At 32.2% G+C, this 23,412-nt stretch overlaps 2 protein-coding genes across 3 annotated transcripts; both read left to right on the top strand.

Annotated features, from left to right (window-relative positions):
• Positions 1-4,267: 4,267 nt before the first annotated feature.
• LOC114418473 (NAD-dependent malic enzyme 59 kDa isoform, mitochondrial-like) lies at positions 4,268-12,112 on the top strand. The gene is made up of 19 exons (XM_028383834.1): positions 4,268-4,652; positions 5,090-5,186; positions 5,478-5,596; positions 5,722-5,889; positions 6,846-6,974; positions 7,705-7,765; positions 8,340-8,443; positions 8,581-8,664; positions 8,785-8,891; positions 9,025-9,127; positions 9,453-9,560; positions 9,736-9,801; positions 9,956-10,028; positions 10,134-10,220; positions 10,314-10,368; positions 10,470-10,541; positions 11,019-11,081; positions 11,412-11,526; positions 11,685-12,112. Exons 1-19 carry the CDS (start codon positions 4,521-4,523, stop codon positions 11,754-11,756), a joined length of 1,815 nt encoding a protein of 604 aa, XP_028239635.1. The 5' UTR covers positions 4,268-4,520; the 3' UTR covers positions 11,757-12,112.
• Positions 12,113-17,775: 5,663 nt separating this feature from the next.
• LOC114418474 ((+)-neomenthol dehydrogenase-like) lies at positions 17,776-22,062 on the top strand. Of its 2 annotated transcripts, none has more exons than XM_028383835.1 (6): positions 17,776-17,896; positions 18,191-18,245; positions 18,367-18,613; positions 19,737-19,811; positions 20,274-20,450; positions 20,964-21,520. In XM_028383835.1, the coding sequence occupies exons 2-6, from the start codon at positions 18,226-18,228 to the stop codon at positions 21,342-21,344; spliced, it is 900 nt and encodes a 299-aa protein (XP_028239636.1). In that variant the 5' UTR covers positions 17,776-17,896; positions 18,191-18,225; the 3' UTR covers positions 21,345-21,520. The 2 variants fall into 2 exon arrangements, with proteins under 2 accessions (XP_028239636.1, XP_028239637.1); XM_028383836.1 differs by lacking the exon at positions 17,776-17,896 and adding an exon at positions 21,900-22,062 and having other exon boundaries at positions 18,095-18,245; positions 20,964-21,274.
• The last annotated feature ends 1,350 nt before the right edge of the window (positions 22,063-23,412 follow it).

Here is a 23,412-nt window from a genome sequence, read left to right as displayed (position 1 = left end):
ACTTGCTTAGCGAATGGGGAAACCTTAGAAGAGAATAAGCCAGAGATGTGCTCGCCCAGCGCGCAGCTTGCCCGCCCACCTAGCAAGGACGTTGTCTCTTCTCGCGCTCAGTGGGCCCAGTCTCACAAAGCCAAAATTCACTTACTCTCGCTTAGAGAGCCTTTGAAAGCAGAAAGGTCCAAGAACCTTTAAAACACTGAAATTGGCGAAAATATAAGGGAGTACAAAGAGTTCGCATTTTAGGAAGCAAGAGAGACACAAGGAGAGCGGTAGAGAGAGCTTAGGCTAGAAAAGAGAGAAATTTAGGGTTAGAGATTGTAGGAGATTCCTCAACCATCTTCTTCCATTTCTTTCACCAAAAACAATTCATTTCTTTAGTTTGAGTTTTTGCTTGTAATGGAAGGCTAAGCCTCTTTGTTGGGAAGCTCTGCTGAACAATCTTGATGTAACACTCTTACTATCTATTTAATGTGCTCATTCACTTGAGGAATCATGGTTTGAGTAGTTTCTCAGAATAAGAACACTAAAATAACGTTAAATAGAGAAAAAAACTTCTTAAATATCAAGAGGAATTCAGTAGAACGACCCAACGCTTTTAACTTGATAGTTTTCACCCTTTATAGTTTTAGATATTTTGTTTATGTCACATAGGTTTTCTAGTAGAGAACTCAATATTTACCTTACTTTTACTCCATACAAATGTGTACATATTGAATATATATGGTCTGAGTGAAACAAAGATTTGGTAAACTTCCCGACGCTTCAACACACCGAAACCAATATCTTGAGAAATCTGAAGGCACAAAAAGGTAGGTTGTGTCTCCCCAACTAAATGTTCTTCATACATAAGATTTTGGATTTGAACCATAATTTCCTTGATTAAGAGACTTGAAACATTATTACTTGGATTAATTACTTATTAGAATTTGGCTAAATGCGTATTACATAATCGCTAAATTTTTTAAAATTTAAATTCATGTAAAGCAAAAAAGGGACCTAAACCAAAATTTAATATATTTTAAGGGATAAAAATATATTTTATCTCAAATCTCGGAACTTTAATCTCAAATCTTGTAGCTTCTCAATCGCCCAACACCTCCAACGTTTCTCAAATCTCTTATGTCTTTATTCACATCAATCGCAATCTCAACTCCAGTAATCGTGCTTGGGAAATTACATCAATGTCGATGACCTGATGTACATAGGCATCGCGATTCAGCAAGGGACACCAACGACATTTGGGACAAAGGACTTGGCACCAAGGCACTATATCGAACAAGAGGGGTGGGATATGCAATGGTTGCGGTTGCCATTGACAATGGTTTCAGATTTGTGAGGATGAATATTGATCAAAGTTTCTTTTTTTGGATTTTCTTAAAATAATAATAAAGTGGCAATTACAAACCGCCACTATATGTGCACACCATAAAAAACCATAGAAGAAATATCTCTAACAGTCATGTATGACATATTCGTGAATCAATTAAATGGATCTAAAGACAATAATCCAATTGGGTAAAATTTGAAAATTAAGGGACCCAATTGCATGCTAAAAGACTAAAGACCAAATTGGGTATTAAGCCAAAAATTTAAAAAAAAATTAAGAACGAATGAAACAAATAAAGAATTTTATGAAATGCTAACTGTTGAAATATAATATTAATTGATTTCTTAATGTATTATTTAGTTATGACAAAATTACAAATTTGATTTCCTAATTGTCTTCAATTTTGATTTTAGTCCTCCTTTAAATTTTTTTCATGAATCTAGTCTCCCATTTATGTTTAATTTCATAAATTTGGTCCCAAGCACAAACTTACGTTGACTGTTATAAATGAATGTTGACTGACACGTGTCACGTTCAATTATAAACAGGTACACCATTTTAACCAAGTGTGAAATGCTTGAGCTGAGAAAGCCTAACTTAGACCATTGATTTTTAATGTTTGTTTTAGCTGTTATTGTTTTCGTATTGATAAAATAATTCACATTGCAGCTGGAAGCAAGCATTAGAAATGGAGATATTCAGGGGTTTCAACTATTCAGGAATGTCGCAGATCAGCTATCATCAAATAATAGGAAGAAATGCCATTTAAATCTGCATCAAGAAATGTTCGAGGAGGTGCTCTTTCCTCTGTTAACATATATTAGTAGCATATTGAAAATTAGTTGTGGATTTTTCTCTAACGTGGTTTCCAATTGTTCTCAATTGTGATTAAGGGAATCAAGAAAGAGAAAAAGAAGAACCTGCCACATGCCCAGGAACAATCAAGGGATATTGGAGGTTGGGAACATTCACTGAGCCTTACAACCCCGTCAGCACTTGAATGAAGGACTTAGATGATGACAAAGAAAGAAACAAGCACTAAACATGGAAAACTCACTCAAGTTTCATGCCTGATGCTGTACCACTCAGCTGCATGATGATTAGTTTTGAATCGTTTTAATGAAACTATTGCGTTGTCTTAATGTTGCTCAGTTCCTATGTTACCATCTTGGATTCTTTTCATGGCTGGTGTTTAGCTCATACTTACAGCAGTAGATTTCTCAGCTCAAGCATTCCACACTTGGTTAAAATGCTGCACCTGTTTATGGTCTAACGAGAATATAACACGTAACCGTAACAATCTTTGTAATCGTCAACGTTTAAATTTGAATTTGAGGATTAAATTTATGAAATTAAACATAAACGAAGGACTAAATTCATGAATAAATTTAGAAGGAGTCCAAAATCGAAATGACAATAATTAGGGGGACTAAATTTATAATTTTATCATTGTATACTCAGTTTGGCTGTGGATATAAGTCATGCAAATTAATTTGAAGAAGCCTTTTCATAATTTGAAAATAGGAGTTAAGGAGGGACCCAAATATAAAATAGGGTTAACAGGCTGGTCCCTTTTTTAATGTATAACTAAAATTTTCATTAGGCGTGCAGATTGTATATTTGTATTTTGCTACACAAGAAAAAGACTTACGTGGTGTTGCCAGTCTATTAATTACTGAATAATTGATGCCCACTAATTGAATGAACAAAAAGTCCTAAGAGAATGAAATTTACAAATTTGGTTCCAACTTTTTGAAGGATCAAGCGATCTCCATCCATTGCCCTGATATGGAATCAAATTCTTTGATTTCAGGCAGAATGTTCTATTCTATGCCTTATAATTCTCTTAATTATGCAAATAAAAAAAGGGGGTTATTCTGCGACCGAATTTTGACCGGCACATAAACAAGTTATATGTCGAATGTATTCCGATAACAATTATTTTTTAGTGGTATTGTTTAACGTTTTATTCGGAGGATTTGTATGTGGTTTTGGGTGGCAACTAACAAGTTCAAGAGAAAGGTTTGTTGTGGGCCATTTAATGTGGAAATGGCATATTCTTAACTTCATCGCTTGCAAATTAAACAATGCACTATCTATAGAAAGTTGACAAAAAGGAAATATTACAAGGTGAAAAAGTGGAGCACAACATTGCTTTTGGCCACAAGACGAGAGAAAGAATATCAAGAAGGAACCTGAAAGTCACTGTGCACATAATTTAACTGCAAATTGAAAAGAGAAAGAGGTCGACATAGTAACATAGTGGAATGAACAAGTATAACTTTTAGGGAACTATTACACGGCAATGGTAGTCTTTGTTGGCAACATTGGCTAATGTTTGATTTTTTAAAGGAAAAAAAGTTCAACGATGGCTTCTTCGTTTTTAAAGTAAAAAAAGAAAGAAAAAACTTGAATTAAACAAGATTAACTGAATCCAAGACACGATCAATACTCAATTTGACCAATCAAATTTATTGATAAAAGAATTAAAGAAGAGAAGGAGAATTTAGTAAATTAAATCACACTATCAACCTTTCCATTTCATGGTAGGTATGAGATGACCATGCCCCATGGTGACCGCTTCATTCCAAAATTGACCTTCAACCCCCACATCAAAACATAGTGTCCGCATTAAAGTAATCTTACTATTAAATTAAACTTAATTGATAAAAAAAAACAAATTCATATTTTATAAAAATATGAGTTCATTTTTTTTATTGTCAATATAAATATCTCATTAATAAATATTTTTTAAGTCTCTAAGATTCAATTCAACTAAACTTATCTATATCAACATTAAGGTAATCTTTAAAAGTACTATAAGGTTAATTTAGTCTTTAAAGTGATCAAACAATAATAGTTTTAATTTCTAACATTATAAAATCACAATTATTTTAATCCTACAAATATCTAAAATTTCTGTCCGGACAGATTGGAGACATTCAACTGATAACACTATAAATGAGACTCTTGGTGCCTCGACTTTAAGAATTATTACCGCTTTTCAGAATTTTTAATTTTCTCGGGAAAAATGTGGTTCCACCTAAGAAAACGACACTAGCATTGCATAGCAATAGTTGATTTTTCTCCAGAAAATTAAGAAGCTCAACTTAGTAGTGGTAAGAAGTAATAACGCGCGCACACACACATACACAAAGACAGTGACAGTGGTGTTGAATTTTCCTCAAAGAGGATGTGGAAACTCGTGCGATATGCCGCCGCCTCCAACCTCGCCCGATCGCGGCGGTTCTCCGCCGCGATTCCTGGTCCGTGCATTGTTCACAAGCGCGGTGCCGACATACTCCATGACCCCTGGTTCAACAAGGTTTCTCTCATCACAAAACTTTTTAACTTCGCTTTCTGTTTTCTGATAGTGTTTTATCTTATCTTGGCAGAAACTACACAGCTTCTAACACTTTATTTACTGGTGCTTGAAAGCCAAAATTTTGTTGATGATTAGAGTGTTGATTAATGATCTTATCATGATTATGTGAAAATAGAAGTTAATTCTTTTTGCTTTTCGTTTAAGCAAAAAAAGGAAGAAAAAGAAAAAGAAAACTAAAACTAAAAAGAGGAAACGTAATAGTAGAAGCTAATTCTATTTGCTGTCACTGATATTTTCCATGGCATGTGATTAAAGCTTGATTGAATGCTTGACGAAAAAATTGGTCTTCAAACTTTTCTTCGTGGTCTTCCTCTGGAAACTGATCCTCTGATTCTATTTCTTTTTTTTTTGCTTGTTTTTAAATTATTGGAATGCAGGATACAGGGTTTCCTTTGACTGAAAGGGATAGGTTGGGGCTTCGGGGCCTCTTACCTCCTCGTGTTATATCCTTTGAGCAGCAATATGATCGCTTTAGTAAGTTTGAGGACTACTTTTTCTGATATTTATTGATTGGGGTACTTCAGTAGTAGTAGTCATTTTGCTTATCTTCTGAACGCTATATTGAAACTGTTTTGATAAATTTCTTCATAAGCACTCATGGGAGAAGAAAATAAGCAGGAAAAATGAAATAAGTACTTATGGAGAAGTTTATCCAAACTAGGCAATTGTCTAGTTTGCTAGTGTTGTGTGTTTGAGTTCAGGCTTTTTACTCTTTGTGATTTTATTCTAAATAATATTTAATTGCTATATCTTTTTTTTTTCCAGTGAATTCATTCCGATCTTTGGAGAATAATACTCAGGGGCAACCAGATAAAGTTGTTTCCTTGGCAAAATGGAGGATCTTAAATAGACTGCATGATAGGAATGAGACTTTGTACTACAGAGTGAGTTAGACGATGAAGTTTGCTTTTTTGTGTTTTTGAGCTAAATTTTCTTGTTAATATAAGAATATGATCAAATTTCTGTTATCTGTTATATGATTCTTATGTCGTTATATTTTTTTTTTCAGGTTCTTATTGATAATATTAAAGAGTTTGCTCCAATAATATATACTCCTACAGTTGGATTAGTGTGTCAAAATTATTCAGGGTTATTTAGGCGTCCACGTGGAATGTATTTTAGTGCCAAAGATAAAGGAGAGATGATGTCAATGATCTATAACTGGCCAGCTCACGAGGTATTGCATTAGTTTTGGAAATTCAGTCTCATTTTCTTTCTGTTCATTATTGAAATTGGAAATATTCATTTTTCATATATTCTCCCCTTCTAATTCTTACAGTTATATTCAATTTGAACTATCGAAGAAATTATTTGAATTCTCTAATTCTAATGCTGAATTTAGTAAATTTCCACTCCTTGATTGATAAATAAACAGATATTCAGTTGGCTTGGAACTTGGATTTGTGATATTCTCTTCTATTGTAGCTTAATATAAAATAACTCTCAATATGTTATATGTCAAAATTTGTAATCCTGTGAAAGGAACCATTAGTTATAGACTGCAATATGGTTATTAGAATTTGTATGAATTCAGATAATTTATCCAAAATTGTTTTATTTTAGTTTGTGTCATTGATGATTTTGATTTTACTTTCTACAACATAAATTAATTTCTTTTGAATTTTACACAAATATTTTCTCTTTAGGAAGGTTAGTGTGGGTTCTAACATGAGGTGAGGTTTGCGAACCATCACGAAAATTTAGGGAAGGTTGGGGTATTTACTCTTTCAATGAGCCGGAGACTCTTTTATTATAAAATTTGATACTGTTTAAAGTTTGTATAGATTTTTTCTGATGACTTTGATCTTGTATCTCTGATTGTGGTTACCAATTACCATGAGTGTGTTTGACAGGCAAATAAGCTTACAGCTTATTTGCTCTTAAAGCTTGTTTGACTAAAATAGAATTGTTTGGTAAAGGAGTTTATTTCATTAGTTAGTAGAATTTTTTTTTAAAACGCTACTTTATGTAGCATTTAAGCTTATAAGCTCTGAGTTTATTATTATTTTGTTTTATCTTTGTTATCTTATTAAAATTCCATGACTTTGGTATGTTTTGGTTCATTAAGTGACAAAATAGGCTTGCAATTGTTCATTCATTATGTTTGGCTATCATCTTATTCTTCTGTTGCAGGTAGACATGATTGTCTTAACAGATGGAAGTCGAATTCTTGGCTTAGGTGACCTTGGAGTTCAGGGAATTGGAATCCCCATAGGAAAACTTGATGTGTATGTTGCTGCTGCTGGTATCAACCCACAAAGAGTATGCTTCTTTTTATCTCTGTGTAACTCTTAGAATGTGAGTTTCGGCCTAACTTAATCCCAAAAGCTAGTTCATAGGGTGAAGATTGTCCCCTACTTATATATTCTATCTTAACCTTATCTCTAGTCGACGTGAGATTTGGATTTTTTCTAATACACCCCCTCGCGTCCAATACTTTTCGACTTGATGCATGGATAATATAGTGAATGGTCCTTCCTATAATGGATCTAGGATAGATTTTGATGTCATCTTAGAATGTGGGTTTGGGCCTAACATAACCCCAAAAGCTAGTTCATAGGGTGAAGATTGTCCTCTACTTATATATTTTATCTTGGCCTTATCTTTAGTCAATTTGGGCCTTGGATTTTCCCCAATAGTAACTATTTTTTCATCCCAATCTCTGGCTGTTATTGTCTCATTGTTTGCTGGCATACATCTGTTGGGAGTTACTTACAGATCTTTTGTTGGTGGCCTAGGCTTGGGAAGCAGAGGACAGGATTATTGGTTATTACTTATGCTAGGATAGATACAATTTCATTAATGCTTGTTATTTTATCTTGTGTAGTTACATGTGACTTCTATAAATTACTTGACAATTTGTTCATGATGTTCTGGCTTCATTAAAATCATTAATATGGAATAATGTGTTGATTAGATTTCTTTTGTTTGACTACTAACTTGATAAAGGCTCTCTTGTTAACTCACAGTGTGTTGTTTTTCCAACTGGCAGATACTTCCAGTTATGCTGGATGTTGGTACCAACAATCAAAAGTTACTTGAAGATCGCCTTTGTGAGTAAAACTCTGTTCTTTTAAATCTTTTTGTTTTCTTATTTATAGTTTTATTTGTCTCATTAATTTATTTGGGAACAAGGATGGACTATGGAGCCAGAAATTTCATGATGGGAGGACCAAATACTTTTAAAAAAAAAATTAGAATCAGGAATGCCTATTAAGTTTCCATATCTAAGACCAGGATTAATAAACTGCACTAGAATATGGTTTTAGATCATAGGTATCAAGGCTTCAAAATTTCCAAACGAGAATGAAAGATTCAGATTCATCAATCATCACCTTATTTCCCTTCTTAGCTACTATTACTACAATAGAAGCTTTAGAGCCCACCTTGCTTTTCACCTTGCACATATCTTCTCATCTCACCTTGGCTACCTCTGTATATTTGAATAACTCAAGTATATAGAATCTTTTGATTGATTTCTTAAAGTATTCTTGATTATTTTTTCCTTGATTTGTAATTTTTTTCCTCAAATGCAAAGATCATACCAAAAGCTAGCATGCTAATTTTTTTTAGTTGATACCAGAAGGAATTGGCTTTTTTGAGTTTTTTCACATTTTAATGTGGCAGATTTAGGACTTCGACAACCAAGGTTGGAAGGTGAAGAGTATCTATCAATTATAGATGAATTCATGGAAGCTGTTCATGCTCGATGGCCCAAGGCTATTGTGCAGGTATGGTTGTTTATTTTTTCACCTTTTCCCATTGATATGCATTGGTTTCTATTTTTTCTAGCACATATTACTGACTCTCAATGTTCTTTTTAGATTTTATCAATTTTGTAACTAGATTGTTGTGTTAATGTTATCAGTTTGAGGATTTTCAAATGAAGTGGGCTTTTGAAACCCTGAAAAGATATCAGAAAAAGTTTTGCATGTTTAATGATGATATACAGGTGAGAATGTGAGATTAAATATTGTTAATGTAGAAAATGTTGAATGTGTTATCTAACACACTGCATTATTGAAGTAACTACTGAAAGTCTGAAAGTTCAATTTTACTTCATGTCCTATAGGGCACTGCAGGTGTTGCACTTGCTGGACTATTGGGAACTGTAAGAGCCCAAGGCCGGCCATTGACTGATTTTGTGAACCAAAAGATAGTTGTGGTTGGAGCTGGGAGGTACTTCACTTGCAAAACTGGTTATGCATTTATGATGAATATAATATTGGGTGTCCATTACTTTTGTTGATGTTCTATTACACTCTGCATTATAGCTACTTTCTGCCTCAAGTTTTTCTTGCCTTGATTACAGTGCAGGACTTGGGGTTCTAAAAATGGCCATCCAAGCAGTTGCAAAGATATCTGGGTGCAGTGAATTAGCTGCCAAAAGCCAATTCTATTTGATTGATAAAGATGTATGCTTTGATGACCTTTACTTGCATTGTCAGTCCTTCTAGTTACATAATTGTGTTGACTTTTATATCCATAATAAAAGGTCCTTTTCAATTATGATTTTGAATGAATTTTGTGTAATCTAAACACCATTTTAAATTTTTTCATCATATTCTTTGTCTTGATTTGTCTTTGCATTTAATGTTGTTGGCATGAAAGAAGAAATAATTGTTAGTGTGCAGTAAATAATTTTTTGATGTGGCTATTTCATATTTGTGTGTAGGGTGTGCAGTTTATTTCATTAAATTCTTAGATTAAGTTTGATAACAATGCCATCTTTTTATGCAGGGTCTAGTTACAACAGAGAGGAACAATCTAGACCCAGCTGCAGCTCCATTTGCTAAAAATCCAAGAGACATAGAAGGGCTTACTGAGGGTGCTAGTATAATTGAAGTGGTAAATGTTACAGGATTCATCAAGGAAAATTTGTTTGGCTCAATGATCTACTTTATGACATTGAAAAGAATTACTTTGATATAAAAGGACTAAACTCACTTTACTTGAAGCTAATTTTAAAGATTATGCATACTTTTATAGCCATCCTTTAATTCTTAAACCTATTGTTCTTTAGGTTAAGAAGATTAGGCCACATGTGCTCCTTGGTTTGTCTGGCGTTGGTGGTATTTTCAATGAGGAGGTAATTACCTTCTATATAAATTCTATCATGTCACATCCCTCAATGAATTATGTTCAATAAATAAATAAATGCAATAGACATCTTTGAAAGCTTTGGTAGTATGAACTTTTCTGCAATTGAATTTCTTAATTTTAATGGTTGAGGTTCAACTCAGGTGCTTAAGGCAATGAGAGAATCTGTTTCAACAAAACCTGCTATCTTTGCCATGTCTAACCCCACCATGAATGGTTTGTTTGTACAAGGCTCATCAAGCACTCATAATTTCTTGATAATGTTTATGTTTTTTCATTGACTATTTTTCTTTTTTCTTTTTTATATGTATATGGGGACAGCTGAGTGCACTGCTATTGATGCTTTTAAGCATGCTGGGGAAAATATGGTGTTTGCAAGTGGAAGCCCTTTCGAAAACGTAGATCTTGGTAACTATTACCACTTTCTTTGGTTTTGAAGTATCTTCTATAATTCTATTTTCCTCAGGTTTTGAAGAATCTATTGATTTAAATTTTGTGCAGGTAATGGAATTGTGGGTCATGTAAATCAAGCAAACAACATGTACCTCTTCCCAGGGTAGGGTTTATCTCCTTGGCTTGTATATTCTTCTGAATTATACCTGTCAATTGAATTATTAGTGTAACTTACTAACTTCTAGTTTAACTTTTTCATTCCAGAATTGGTTTGGGAACCCTTCTGTCAGGTGCTCACCTTATAACAGATGGAATGTTGCAGGCAGCTGCTGAATGGTATGATGTTAATTTGGAAAATTGTTTCTTTTTTATTAACCAAAAGCCATTGGAACTAGCATTAATGGAAGTTTGGCAAGATGTCTTCTGACATTTATAGAGTCCAAGCATAATTGAATTCACTGGGCTGCTGTAATCATCGAACTGTTTGTCCCTGTCTCATGTGTTGCACAACATCTTTGCTGTTCTCTACATTTCCTTCTTTTGAAATCCATTCTATATAGGCCCTATGTGTTTATTTTCTTGTCCAGAAAACATGTGCACTAGTTGGTAGTCACATGCACTTGCAATAGGTTTTCAAGTAGTACTATTTATCTTCGGTGCATTTCTTTAAGTTATATGATGGAAATTATATTACTAATTTCATTTGATTAAATTGCATCTTCATTCTCAATTTTCCCAATTCTGATGAGATGTCACCACTCTCACTAGATGCTTGTTTTCAAGTAAATTACTAACATATATAGATCATTACAGCCTTGCTTCATACATGGCCGAGGAAGATATCTTAAAAGGAATTTTATATCCATCCGTTGATAGGTAATATTTCCTTTTTTCTCTTGATATCTTTTGCTTTTCATTTTCTCTTGGTTTTGCTTTTCCGGTTGCCATTTGTACCGATCCAAACAAATGAAATTGCAAAATTTAATGAACCTAAAACTGTGATTTTGTGAATGTTATTATCGTCAAAGGTGTTCTCACTCATTTCCTAAATGTAAAAGCTTCTAATATGGTTAAAAGGATGAATACTCTTTTTTTCAATGTGAAAAAGAATGGTCTTGTTGATTTGGTTGTTTTTTTAGAAGCTAAAAAATTCTCAATAACTGATATTATTGTCCTCTCTTATTAATATGACTTTGGATGCTGCAGCATACGAGATGTTACGGCAGAGGTTGGGGCTGCTGTGCTTCGAGCAGCAGTTGAAGAAGAACTGGCAGAAGGAAATGGTGATGTGGGGCCCAAAGAACTTTCCCATATGTCGAAAGTATGGAAAAATTTCAGATCATACATCTTTATGATATATTTAAACTACTGTCTACTGGAGAATCTGCCATTAAGTGAATGCTCCTAGTCTATAATGTATTGGCATCTCTGAATATTGCAAAATTAACGAGAATTGCTAACTGGTGGTTAATGTTGCAGGATGAGACTGTGGAGTATGTGCGAAGCAATATGTGGTATCCTGTGTATTCTCCTCTCGTTCATGAAAAATGATATTCTGACTATATGTTCAATTTTTTGGGGGACCTGTGAAATTCACATCTCAAATTGCTGCAGCCAAGCCTTTTATTTTTATTTTTATCTATGGTGTCTAATCCAATGTTCTTAATTCATGCTTATTACTAGCAACGCTGAGTATCGGATGGCAAACAAAAAAAAGGGAAATATATGTCTCCTTTCATTTTGGCCGGGAATTATTGTATTAGTTTTGAATCTATTAAGGTCAGTCTAGTGTTGACGAGTTTAAGTAATTTATATGGGATCTTAAGTTTGTTGTTGTACACTAAAAAATAGTATTGAAATTTGACTTTTTAAAGTTCGGCATATATTATACTGGAGACATTTGATAATAGTTGTGTGTAATGTTTGTGATTGCTACTAAGGTTATCAAACTCGAGAGTTTACATAGACCAGTGAGAGTTTTATAGATCCGACTCGTAATTTAACTCGTAGACTCGTAAGAATTTATTTCGTATAAAAATAATAACAAAATATCTATAAATAACATATTAATTAAACATTTTAACAATATAATAAAGTAAAATAATAAATCATAAAGTTCAAAATATTTAATTAACCAAGTCTAGTAATAATTCATCACTATTAGATAATAACAACTTATAGAGTTTATAGTAGTGGTAGGGGGTTTGATGTTATTAGAGAACAAATGTTTGATATTATTAAAGGTAATAATAATTTTATATTTGAGAATAACACACTAAATAAAGATATATTGAATGTTATACAGAGAGAAAACAATAAAAATAACTTACATTTTAGTCTAATTTTTTTAATTTGTTGAATCAGTAATAAACTCGAAAATCTACCGAGTTTACTTAGAGTTTACCTAGAGTCTATTAAAAAAATAGTTTATTCAAGAGTTAATTCGTAGAGGACAAGTAGACTCGTAAATTCAGTTAACGAGTTAATTCGAGAATTTGATAAGCATGATCGCTACGTGGGTGGTTTCCTTGTTTATACCAACTAGCATTTTTTTATACCGGTGAGACTATGAGTTTCAACTCTTACCCTTTTATTTAAAACGTTGAAATTTCTTTGGATTATCTTCACACTGATCACAGCAGAGAAAGAGCAGCAAGTTGCATGCCCTTTACAGAAGGAGAAGACCTTATCTCCCGTGTCTGTTTGTTTTGATCTTTAGTTTATTTGAAATGCAAATTTTGTTTTAAAAAGGGACCACCAACACTAGGATAAGAGCATCTCCATCTCAATACCATTATTTGGTTTCTTAATTGAATCACACATGTATACATTATTCATGTTTACAATTCTCAAAACAAGCACCTCAGACCATCAATATCGGTGGTATTTACACGGTATTTGATGAATACAGTATCGATTTCACTTCAGTATCGTTGATTTGCGACATTGGTTCCAAACTTAGGTTCTTTTTAAGAACCGGTGCTGAAATTTAAAAGTGGGCCATGTTAATTTTTGTTTTAAAAAAATATAGAAATGAGTGATGTGAGTTTTTTGGTGGGATTCAAATAAGAAACAAATAAAAGTATTGGGATGGAGAGATCAGGTAAGGTAATAGGTGCTTTTGAGAGCATCTCCATCCCAATATCATTATTTGATTTATTAATTGGGCCACACATGTATACATTTTTCATTTCTACTATTTTCAAAACAATAACCTTAAAAACATTTTTCTCTCATCTCTTGCTATCTTTTTCTTTTATTTATATAAATTTGTTGTGTATGTTTTATTATAAAACACCTATTATCATTCATTTTAGAGTCCTCTTCTTATATATATAATATATCAGTTCTGAAGCATAGACTATATTACGTTGAGACATCAATAGATCGGTATTGCTTTTGCTTTTGTGATGACAATATTTTTGCTTGAGTTGTCAACGATCAATTTTTAATCAAATAATTTCATTCTCTTATCAGTTTCTTTCCATTATTATTCATTCCTTTCTTTTTATCTGAAATAAAAAAAAAAAATCCTTTCTTTTTTCAAACAAAATCAGCACATGACATCTCATCTTGTATCATCACTTAGAAGTCATATAAAATGAGAGGAAAAAGCTTATTTAAACTCTTTATTGTCAAGTTCTAATTTTATCTACTAATGTATTATTAATGTAATTGAGAGGAGACTGAAAATGATCAATTAAATTTTCTAAAATAAATTGCCTATGGATACTTTGCACCATATCATGATCCAAACAAAAAATTCTAATGTTATCTATTTATTATCTTTCATAAATGGGAAAGTAACCTTATCAGAAAATAGGGAGAGCAAGCTAATGTGGCCTATGACTTACAAAAGACAGATAATTGGGAGAAAATGAGTATGTATTGACAGCTTGATCATCGATCATATATATGGATTATGAACTATATACACATTAGCCAATAACTAATTTCCTATAAACTAGCTATTTTATTGTCACACACTTTGATTTGTTTGACATAGGCTGTGATATTTGATTTTAACAAAGGTTACTCATAAAGTCATAGTACATGATTCCAAAATTTATTTTATCTTTTTTGAGTTACTTAAAGTCATAGTACATGGATATCTTTGCAACTTTAATTTGTTTGACATAAACAGCTTCCAGAATTACAATACATGTCGTAAGTATCTTCATATTCTACATGGTTGGATTCAGTTCTACTAGAACCCAGAGGAACCTAGTTCTTCCTAAAATGGGTTGAGGCGTAACAATTAACTAGACATCTAGGGATAAAATATTGTTTCGGTGCAAACTACAAGAGCGATACTAGATTGAAGTAAACTCTGAATACTAGATATGATCTCAAAATATTAAGGGTTAAGGTCGGTTGCGAGGTCTATTTAGTATGAATCATAATTTTAATATATTTAGAATTCATTTTCTATATTCCATGCTCCATACACTAAAATAAATATCTAACAGGATAAAATCATCTTCATCAAGATGACATGCAAATCCATTTTATGATTTGTACTTTCAATAGGATCAATTAAAATAAGTCACACACTCATATTCTGAATATACATAAATAAAGAAATTTCAGGATCAAACTACTAAATTAACATGGAATAGGCTAACAACTAATTAGAAACCTAAATATTTAACTTTCATTTCTATTAAAAAATTAATTACTCAATTCTTGTGAATCAAATTTATAGAAATTTTGTCCAATAAAATGAATAAATTATAACTCATATATTTTTTGAATTAAGAGAGCTAAAAAAGGAACTTTGGATTTGGGAGCCTAAAATAGAAAGATCTTTATATTTGAGAGACTAAAAACATATTAAACTACTAAAAATTTATTAAGTCAATATAACATTTCAATTTTTTCCTAACTAATTTAAAAGTATGAGACTTTCCTTTTTTATGGTATAAAACAAAAGTATTATTGCTCGAGTTAAATATAACCATTATGAATGATTAAATTTTATCCAAATATTTAATATAATTGTATATCCATAACTTGAACTTGAAATATTAGGTTGAAAAACCAGCCCATTTGATTCATGTGTTATATGGTGACATTCCTTTAAATAAAAGGCAGATTTTATGAATAAAAACAAAATAGGAGTGGAGATTCACATCCCAGCAGAATTGGACCGTCTTACCTTGTTCTTTCGGCTTTTTCTTCATGCATCCAGTTTTTTTCTTGCCACCCAACTGATTTTGGATAATTCTAATGTTTGTCCCTTCCACAAAGCTCATACGAATTGCGAATTTGTAATAGTGTTATGGATTGTCAATCTGTGTAAGAGCATTATAGATTCGCAATTTGTATGGACTCATATGGATTTTTTTAAATTTTTTTTAAAAATATATTTTATAGATTAATTTAAAATTAATAGTCCATATAGAACTCGAACTTATATATTTAATAAAAATCACATGCCATTAATTTTAAGTATACAGGTTTGAGTCTTGTATGAGTCATTAATTTTAAATTAATTCGTAAAACATATTTTGTTTTTTAATTTTTTTTAAAATCCGTATGCATCATACATATTATCCTGTATGTTTTTTTTTGTTAGTGTGCTAATGATGATACACGTTCTTGTACACAAAAAGTCTGGTTTGCCATGTGTTTTAAAAAGAAAAGAAGGTACAGAGGAGCAGCTAGCTCTAAATGGGAAAGGTAGAGACGGTGTTGTGAAAGGTCTTGAGAAGGTATGGTTCTTGTTCTTGCTACATCTTTATCTTTAATTTACTTGCTTCTAATCTTGTTAACATTATTTTGTTTCTTCTGTGTCATCTTCCACACATTTATAGTCTCAAATACAAAGTACCTATATTACCTTCGTCTTCAGAATAATTGATTTTTAATTTTTTTTACACATTAAAATAGTAAGTATTCCAAAATAATTAGTAGTAGTATTTATTAAGTGATAATTTTACTAAAATATTCTTATTGTCTCTCTTTCTCTCTTCATTTCAATAAATATATTCTTTAAGTCTTTTAAGACAATCAAATTTATTAGAGAGTAAAATTAAAACCAATATTTAAACATTTCATTAAAAAGTAAAAACATTTTTTAAAAGTGAAAACATTACTCAATTTTTTTTTTCAAAGTTTATGACTCCATTGGCTAGTTGTCATTCTAGCAAAACAAAAAATATTAATCTTGTTTGGATACTTTGATTCCAGAATCAAGTAGTCTCATCAAACATTCATCTCTTATGACAAGAAAAAAATCAAGCAAAAACTAATTACGTGACATTGAGTTATTTAAGTGATTACTTGACATTGAATTTCTCATTATACTTAAAGATACATAGGAGTAGGGATTATTTATATCGATTTTAAGAAAATCCATACAAAATTACTTTTAAATAAAAGTAAATAATAAGCTTTTCACAAGTATCTTTTTATTTTAAAAAATAAAAATTTCCTTTTCATAATTATGTTACTAATAAAAAGAATTAAATAAATATTTTAATTTTTAATATTTATATAATTAAATATTGGTAACAAATTTTCAGCAGGTGTATTAAAGATGGAGTGAGATTGGTCTGAAATATTTATCTATTTTATTGATGAATAATCTTCAATAAATCATATTTATCTAATTTCTACCTTTAATAGAATATCCACTCTTATTATTTTTTATTCATAAAATTTCAACATAAGACTTAAAGACTTCGAGCGCATTTCTATCTGAACCAAGGAAATATTGGTCTCAAAGACCTATTTTATCAAAACAAAAGATTTTCCTAATTATTTTCTTTTAATAATAATTATTTGCGATTGTATTAAATTTATAACAATTTTTGTCTCATCTCTAGTCGTAATGTTCTCTTGACAGACTCTATTTTACCTAGTTCTTTATATAATTTTGCAGACTATTTTAAAGAGATTTTTTTAAAAAAAATTTATAAGAAAAATGATTTATCATCCTTCGCGATCTTGGAACATTTTTCATCTTTTAATGCTTCTCTTTATCTCTCTTCTTCTCTCCTCCATTTTTTATTTTCCAATGCATTAGCCTTATAGTGATATGCCTTATTTACGTAGGAGAATGTACAATAAAAATTATAATATTTATGAAATTCTTTCAACAAAGATTACAGTTTTATTTCTGCTTCAATATATATTGAGAAGACTATGTCCTCTGTTTCTGTATTCTGATTTTTTTATTTGTTTTAAGTATAATTTCTTTTTATTTGTTTATTAAGAATAAAAAATTATTTTTTTTAGAAAAAAAAAACCACAAGTATGAGAATGCTAGAAAGTAATTGAAAATAGTTCAAGAACCAAATTAAACTAAAATTTTGAAATTCATGTTGACTAATTCCAAATAGATCAAAGTACAGGAGTATGAACACGTTTTGACCTATATAAAATAGTAAAATAAATTTTTGAGTATGATATATCCAAATGCAAGATTTGTCTTCTTCATATTTAACATTAAAAGATATACATCATAAAATGCGAAACATTGTATCCCGGCTTGGTATTGTTTTTCTCACATGCATAGAAAACATTTGTCTTATCCATATTTTCTAGTAAAAGATGTGTACATAGATGAAAACCAAAACAGGTTTGCAATAAGGTGCACATCACAATTCAGGCTTGAAACTGAAGATGGGAATTGAGTTTGTTGGGTATGCAATGCAGTTAAACAGTTAGCTTCAGCTGGAATCAAGGTGATGCTCACTGCAAGAAATTAAGTAATTGAAAATTTGTGTTGTTAAACGACCAAATTAAAAAATTTAAAATTCATGCTGACAAATCCAAATGGATCAAACTTCAAAGTATGAACACATTTCCATCTCTATAAAATAATACAACAAAATTTTTAAATAGAACACAAGAAAATGCAGCATATGTTTTTTCATATTTAATATTAAAAGAGTTGCAGCCCGATCGGGAATTATCGTCAACTTTTGTCTTATTTATAGTATTTACTCTGAAAAGTATGAGATTGACAACCACAACAGGTTTGCAATAGCTACCTTGAAAGTTGAAACTGAAGATGGGAGAAGCTACAGAAAGGTATAGCACATTGGCATTGTTGCTGCTTCTTTTTTCTTTTTTGTGTTTGGTTTTCAAACTATTGAACTTAAATCTTACATTTTCTGAATCCCTTTAACCTTTGTGGGATTGAGTTTGTCAGGTATGCAGTTGTGACAGGTGCAAACAAAGGAATTGGATTAGAGATAGTTAGACAATTAGCTTCAGCTGGAATCAAGGTGGTTCTCACAGCAAGAAATGAAGAAAGGGGTCTCAAAGCACTGGAAACAGTCAAGGACTCAGGTCTATCTCACCTTGTACTGTTTCATCAAGTGGATGTGGCTGATGCAACAAGTGTAGCTTCTCTGGCAGATTTTATCAAATCTAAATTTGGGAAACTTGATATTCTGGTAACACGCAACTTTGATACTCCTCTCCTTTTATGTTTTATTGGTTTTAAATTAAAGTTTGTCACAACAATTCTATAAGTCTGCATGTTTGAGCTTCTGTTAAAAAAAATGAAAGAAGGCACTCCTTAACATGATGAACTACAGAAATGAGAAACACATGCTCTGTTTGTATGATTCTTGTTGGAAAGTCACCTTAATTGCGGTCACCCCTAGCCCACCTTAGATGTGGTAGGTAGCCCTGGGCACAAGGGGGTGTGTTGGAGATCTTACTCTGACTAGTGATATGGTCAAAATAAAGTATATAAGTGGGGAGACAACCCTCATCTTTCAATCCAATTTTGTAGGGTTAAGTTAGGCCCAAACCCATTTGTAAGAATTCTGAATATCCATTTTTGCTCTTGTCTTAGTTTGCATTGCATGTTAGTGTCCTCATCTTTCTGTTGCTGTTATTCATCCTTAGAATATGTTAGTTGTGTGAGTCTGCATGCATACTTCTTCTTGTTAGCCATTGTTATTAAAGTTTGAATATTTCTTGGACTTATCATAGTTATTCCTCTTGCTGAATGTCCACAATACGTTTGTTCCTTCGCCATTCCATGTTTAAGAAATGGAAAATTTTTATTTTCTTAGTATTGAATGTTCACAAGATAGGAAGATTCGTCATGTTTCATTGCTTGGAAGCTTTAACATTCTCTGCTAGTTACTCTTCTGATGCTGGAAAAGGTTTTTTCATTGGATAGGAATTGTTCAGTGCTGTTATAGTGAATTAAAAATTGCTTTTAATGATACTTCTAATATAAAAGGGTCACTAAGGGTTATAACGAGGTTCAGAATTTTATTTACCTCAAATGCAATTCTGCATGTTAAGAATGTTTTAGACTTTTTATTTTCTTACTTTTCATTAATTGGCTTAAACCGTCTTCACTATGTGATGACTATGCTTCTTGTATTCTGTTAATATTTTGTATTAAGTAAGCTCCAGTTGCGATTTAATCAATATGACAGATTTCTTTCATATCTAGTTATTGAATTATGATAAATTTTCTTGATTGCTTTGAAGGGAATCTCATGACCTCTCATTTTGATGTTTGCATATTTCATTAAGAAAATTTGTTCAATGCAGATTAACAATGCAGGGATTAGTGGAGTTGTAATTGATGACACTGATTTAATCACTACAGTCATCAAGAATCGTGGGGTAAGTATCTTGGTTGTGTTCCGAAATCTAGTTAATACAAGTGGAAAGTTGCAGCATCCATGCTCCCACACTCTTTTTTGGGTTATGGGAAAAGCTAGATGTGAACTCTCATAATGAGCATGGTCCTCTATAATGCACTGAAATTGGATTACTAAAACTTTATGTTGATTGTTGAGGTCTCACATTGACTATAGATATAACGAAAGTAGAACTATCTTTTGCCATTGAGTTAAACCTAACTCAAATTCTGGATTGTGTGAAAGCATTTTATCAATGTTTATATGTCAACCTTTCTTATCATGCTTATCTTATAACTGTTAAGAATTTTGGAATTGGCTCTTCTTTTGCTATGTTATAGTATATGAGAAATCTGGAAGGTTATGATTCTTTTATTTTGAGGCAGGGGACGTTGTTTTTTGAAAAAGTTATGTGATTGAGTATTGAGTTGTCATTATTTTTCAGGCTAAACCAGAATATGATGGGACAAAGGGAGTAACTCATACATATGAGTTAGCCGAAGAATGCTTGCAAATAAATTACTATGGCGCTAAAAAAACTACAGAATCCCTTATGCCCCTCCTCCAATTATCTGATTCGCCAAGAATTGTGAATGTCTCATCCTCTCTGGGACAGTTAGAGGTAGGCTATTACTTCTGACGCCAATAAATTATTATTATTATTATAAACTCAGATGGAGAAGAGTGAAGGGAGTGAGTTCTTACTATTATCGACTTTAAATACTAGTTAAATCCAGATTCATCTGTTCTGAATAGTTGATAAATAGCTATTCCATATGATATGCAATGTAACCTTGACTTTAAACAGAAATGGTAACATCTCCAATCATCTCTCCTTAAAGGCTCTATAAATTATAATAGGCATAGATGCACATATATGTATTTTTTGCCTTTTTTCTACAACTAGCTAAGAAGTAGTCATTGTAATATACTTAAAGAAATCTTATTTATGGTAGTTGGAAATAAGCCTGGTTACAAGAAATGGATCTCCGCTAATCTGAACTCATGATTGTTAATAACAGCTCTAATTATCATTCAATATGATGTTGAAGCAAAATTTTCAGTTTCATTTCTTGCATATTTTCAAAATAAGCCTGGTTGCATGAGTTTTATTGCTTAATCATGTCAAATTCAGAGTTTGCCAAAAGGATCATGGGCCAGAGGAGTCTTCAATGATGTTGATAACCTTACTGCAGAGATAGTGGATGAAATATTGAACAAGTTTCTCAGAGATTTCAAAGAAGGTTCATTGGAAAGTAAAGGCTGGCCTAAGTATCTGAGTGCCTATATTGTCTCTAAAGCTGCTATGAATGCCTATACTAGAATCCTTGCAAAGAAATACCCTTCATTCTGCATCAATAGTGTTTGCCCTGGCTACGTCAAGACAGATATAACTGCCAACACCGGCATCTTAACAGTTGAAGAAGGTGCTGCTAGTCCTGTGAGGTTAGCACTGCTTCCCAATGGAAGTCCATCAGGGTTCTTCTACTACAGGAGTGATGTGGCTTCGTTTTGATTAGTAATGCAATGTTATGGTTTGAGGACAAACTGCATTGCTTTTGGTTGTCAATTTACGATTCTACATCACACAATGCTTATTGAGCCTATTTTAAGCACATTATATAATGTATTTTACTTGTGTTGTTTGGTTCTTAAGAAAATTAGTATTACTTTTATTTTTATCTCCTGAAATTGTTTATGCAATAAAAGTTTTACAAAATAGTGGAAGTTCAGGAGCCTCAAACTGAGTAATTTGGATGCATTTCTAAGAGGCAAAAGAAAACATGATTTTTATTTTAATTTCCTATTTGATATAGAAACTTCTTGTTGTTAGCCATTGTTATTAGACTTATTAGACTTTAAATGTTACTGAGAGCCAGAGTGTCTTATAGTTACTGTTCCAAAAGTTGGATTATACTACCTACATAAAAGACAAATTCAATTTAAGTTATGAAAAACTAAAACTGGACTGAAGCGCTTATATCACTCACATAAGTAGTTTTGCTTAGTATGTTCTTCGACGGACAATTAATATGACACCAGAATCTTACAAGGCACCTTTTTCTTATAGGTTACTCTCATCCCAATTTCATGAATTATGATCATTGGCAAACCAGGTTGCTTCACAGCACAGCTAACCAGGTTGCTCTCATGTCACCAGCGGAGGTCGAGTTGCCAGGCTCCCAAATCAATCACTCGCTGCCACAGAAGGGCATGTCGTCCAAGTCCAATAGGTGCAAGCGATGGAGCCAAGAACACAGGTTGTTTCTGCTTGGGCTTGAGAAACATGGAAGCGGAGATTGGAAAAACATTTCAAGAATCATTGAAACAAGAACCCCACTTCAAGTTGCTAGTCATGCCCAAAAGTATTTCCTTCGTCAGGCATTGGGCGATAAAGCCAAAAGAAGAAGCATTAATGACATATGATTAACTGTTTGTTCAAAAGTACAACGATAGTTAACATTGATGTTTGTTCATTAACAATGTTAGGAACCTGTCTTAGAAACTCTTTTGTGTTTGAAGGTTGCATTGCATGCTTTGTTTACTCTTGGAAATTTTCAAGAATGTCAAAAGATTATATACGAACTTTTGTTTTCTATTTGGAGAGATTGGATATTGTTACCGGCTGAAAAAGAAATAATATAATGCATGTTATGAGTTGTTTCTCTTGATTCCTTCTGGTGTGATTTCTCTTTGGAGAGGCAATACTGCTAATGTTATCAGATACTTCCTCACTCAGGCTCTGAACTTTGCTTTTAAAAAGGACAAAGTTGCCTGCTGGAAGTGCCTACTTGATCTTCATCTTTATTAACAGAATGAAAAATGTTTTTAATTGGATGTAAAGTGGTAACTCGTCAAGCATAATGATCCATAATCCCTGGCTATCTCTCCCTATGCTTTCAGAAATAGGCCTTTCATCAAACACTAAACAAATGCACTAGAAATGTCTAGAGAATTTAAGTAAAGAAAGAAAAAATTGTACCTGTAACATATATTGATTCTAGTTGTTACTGAGAACAGAAGCCAGCAGAATAATAAAGTGGATGGATCTTTTTGAGGTGCAAGAAGCAAAGAGGGATGCAGGAAAGTAAAAGCCTTTTCTTTTTCCTTTTGATGCTCGGCCATTTAAATGGGACTTGCTTTGGGCAGAATTGCTGGTACACCCAGCAATTTTTTAAAATCACTATTATACCCCTCTGTTATAAGTTGTTGTTCAGTGCTTTCCTCCTTCATGCGACCTTGTTTTTTTTCCTTCACCTTCGTTCTCGTGATAGGTATTCCGTGAGAGTTTTTCATTTGTTCTTGTGTCCACTTTGGTTGAGGTGCATTGTTTTCGGTGGTTTGCCTGCAAGTGGTGGTTGTGGCAGATGTTGGTTTGACCATTAATGGTGGAGGTAAGTTCTTGATTTGATTTTTTTCGCATAATACTTTTGGATTGATAATTCGTATGTTATATAAAATTTTCGAATTGATAATCTGTTTTGTATAACTTACGGATTAGTAATCCGTAAGAAGCATACGGATTGTTAATCTATAAGTTTTTTTTTAAAATTTATTTGTTATTTTTATAAATTTATTTTATT

This window comes from Glycine soja, chromosome 7 (assembly GCF_004193775.1).
Source record: "Glycine soja cultivar W05 chromosome 7, ASM419377v2, whole genome shotgun sequence".
Taxonomy (NCBI): Eukaryota; Viridiplantae; Streptophyta; class Magnoliopsida; order Fabales; family Fabaceae; genus Glycine; species Glycine soja.
Note: the sequence above shows the minus strand (reverse complement) of the source record. Positions and strands in the feature narration are given on the sequence as shown.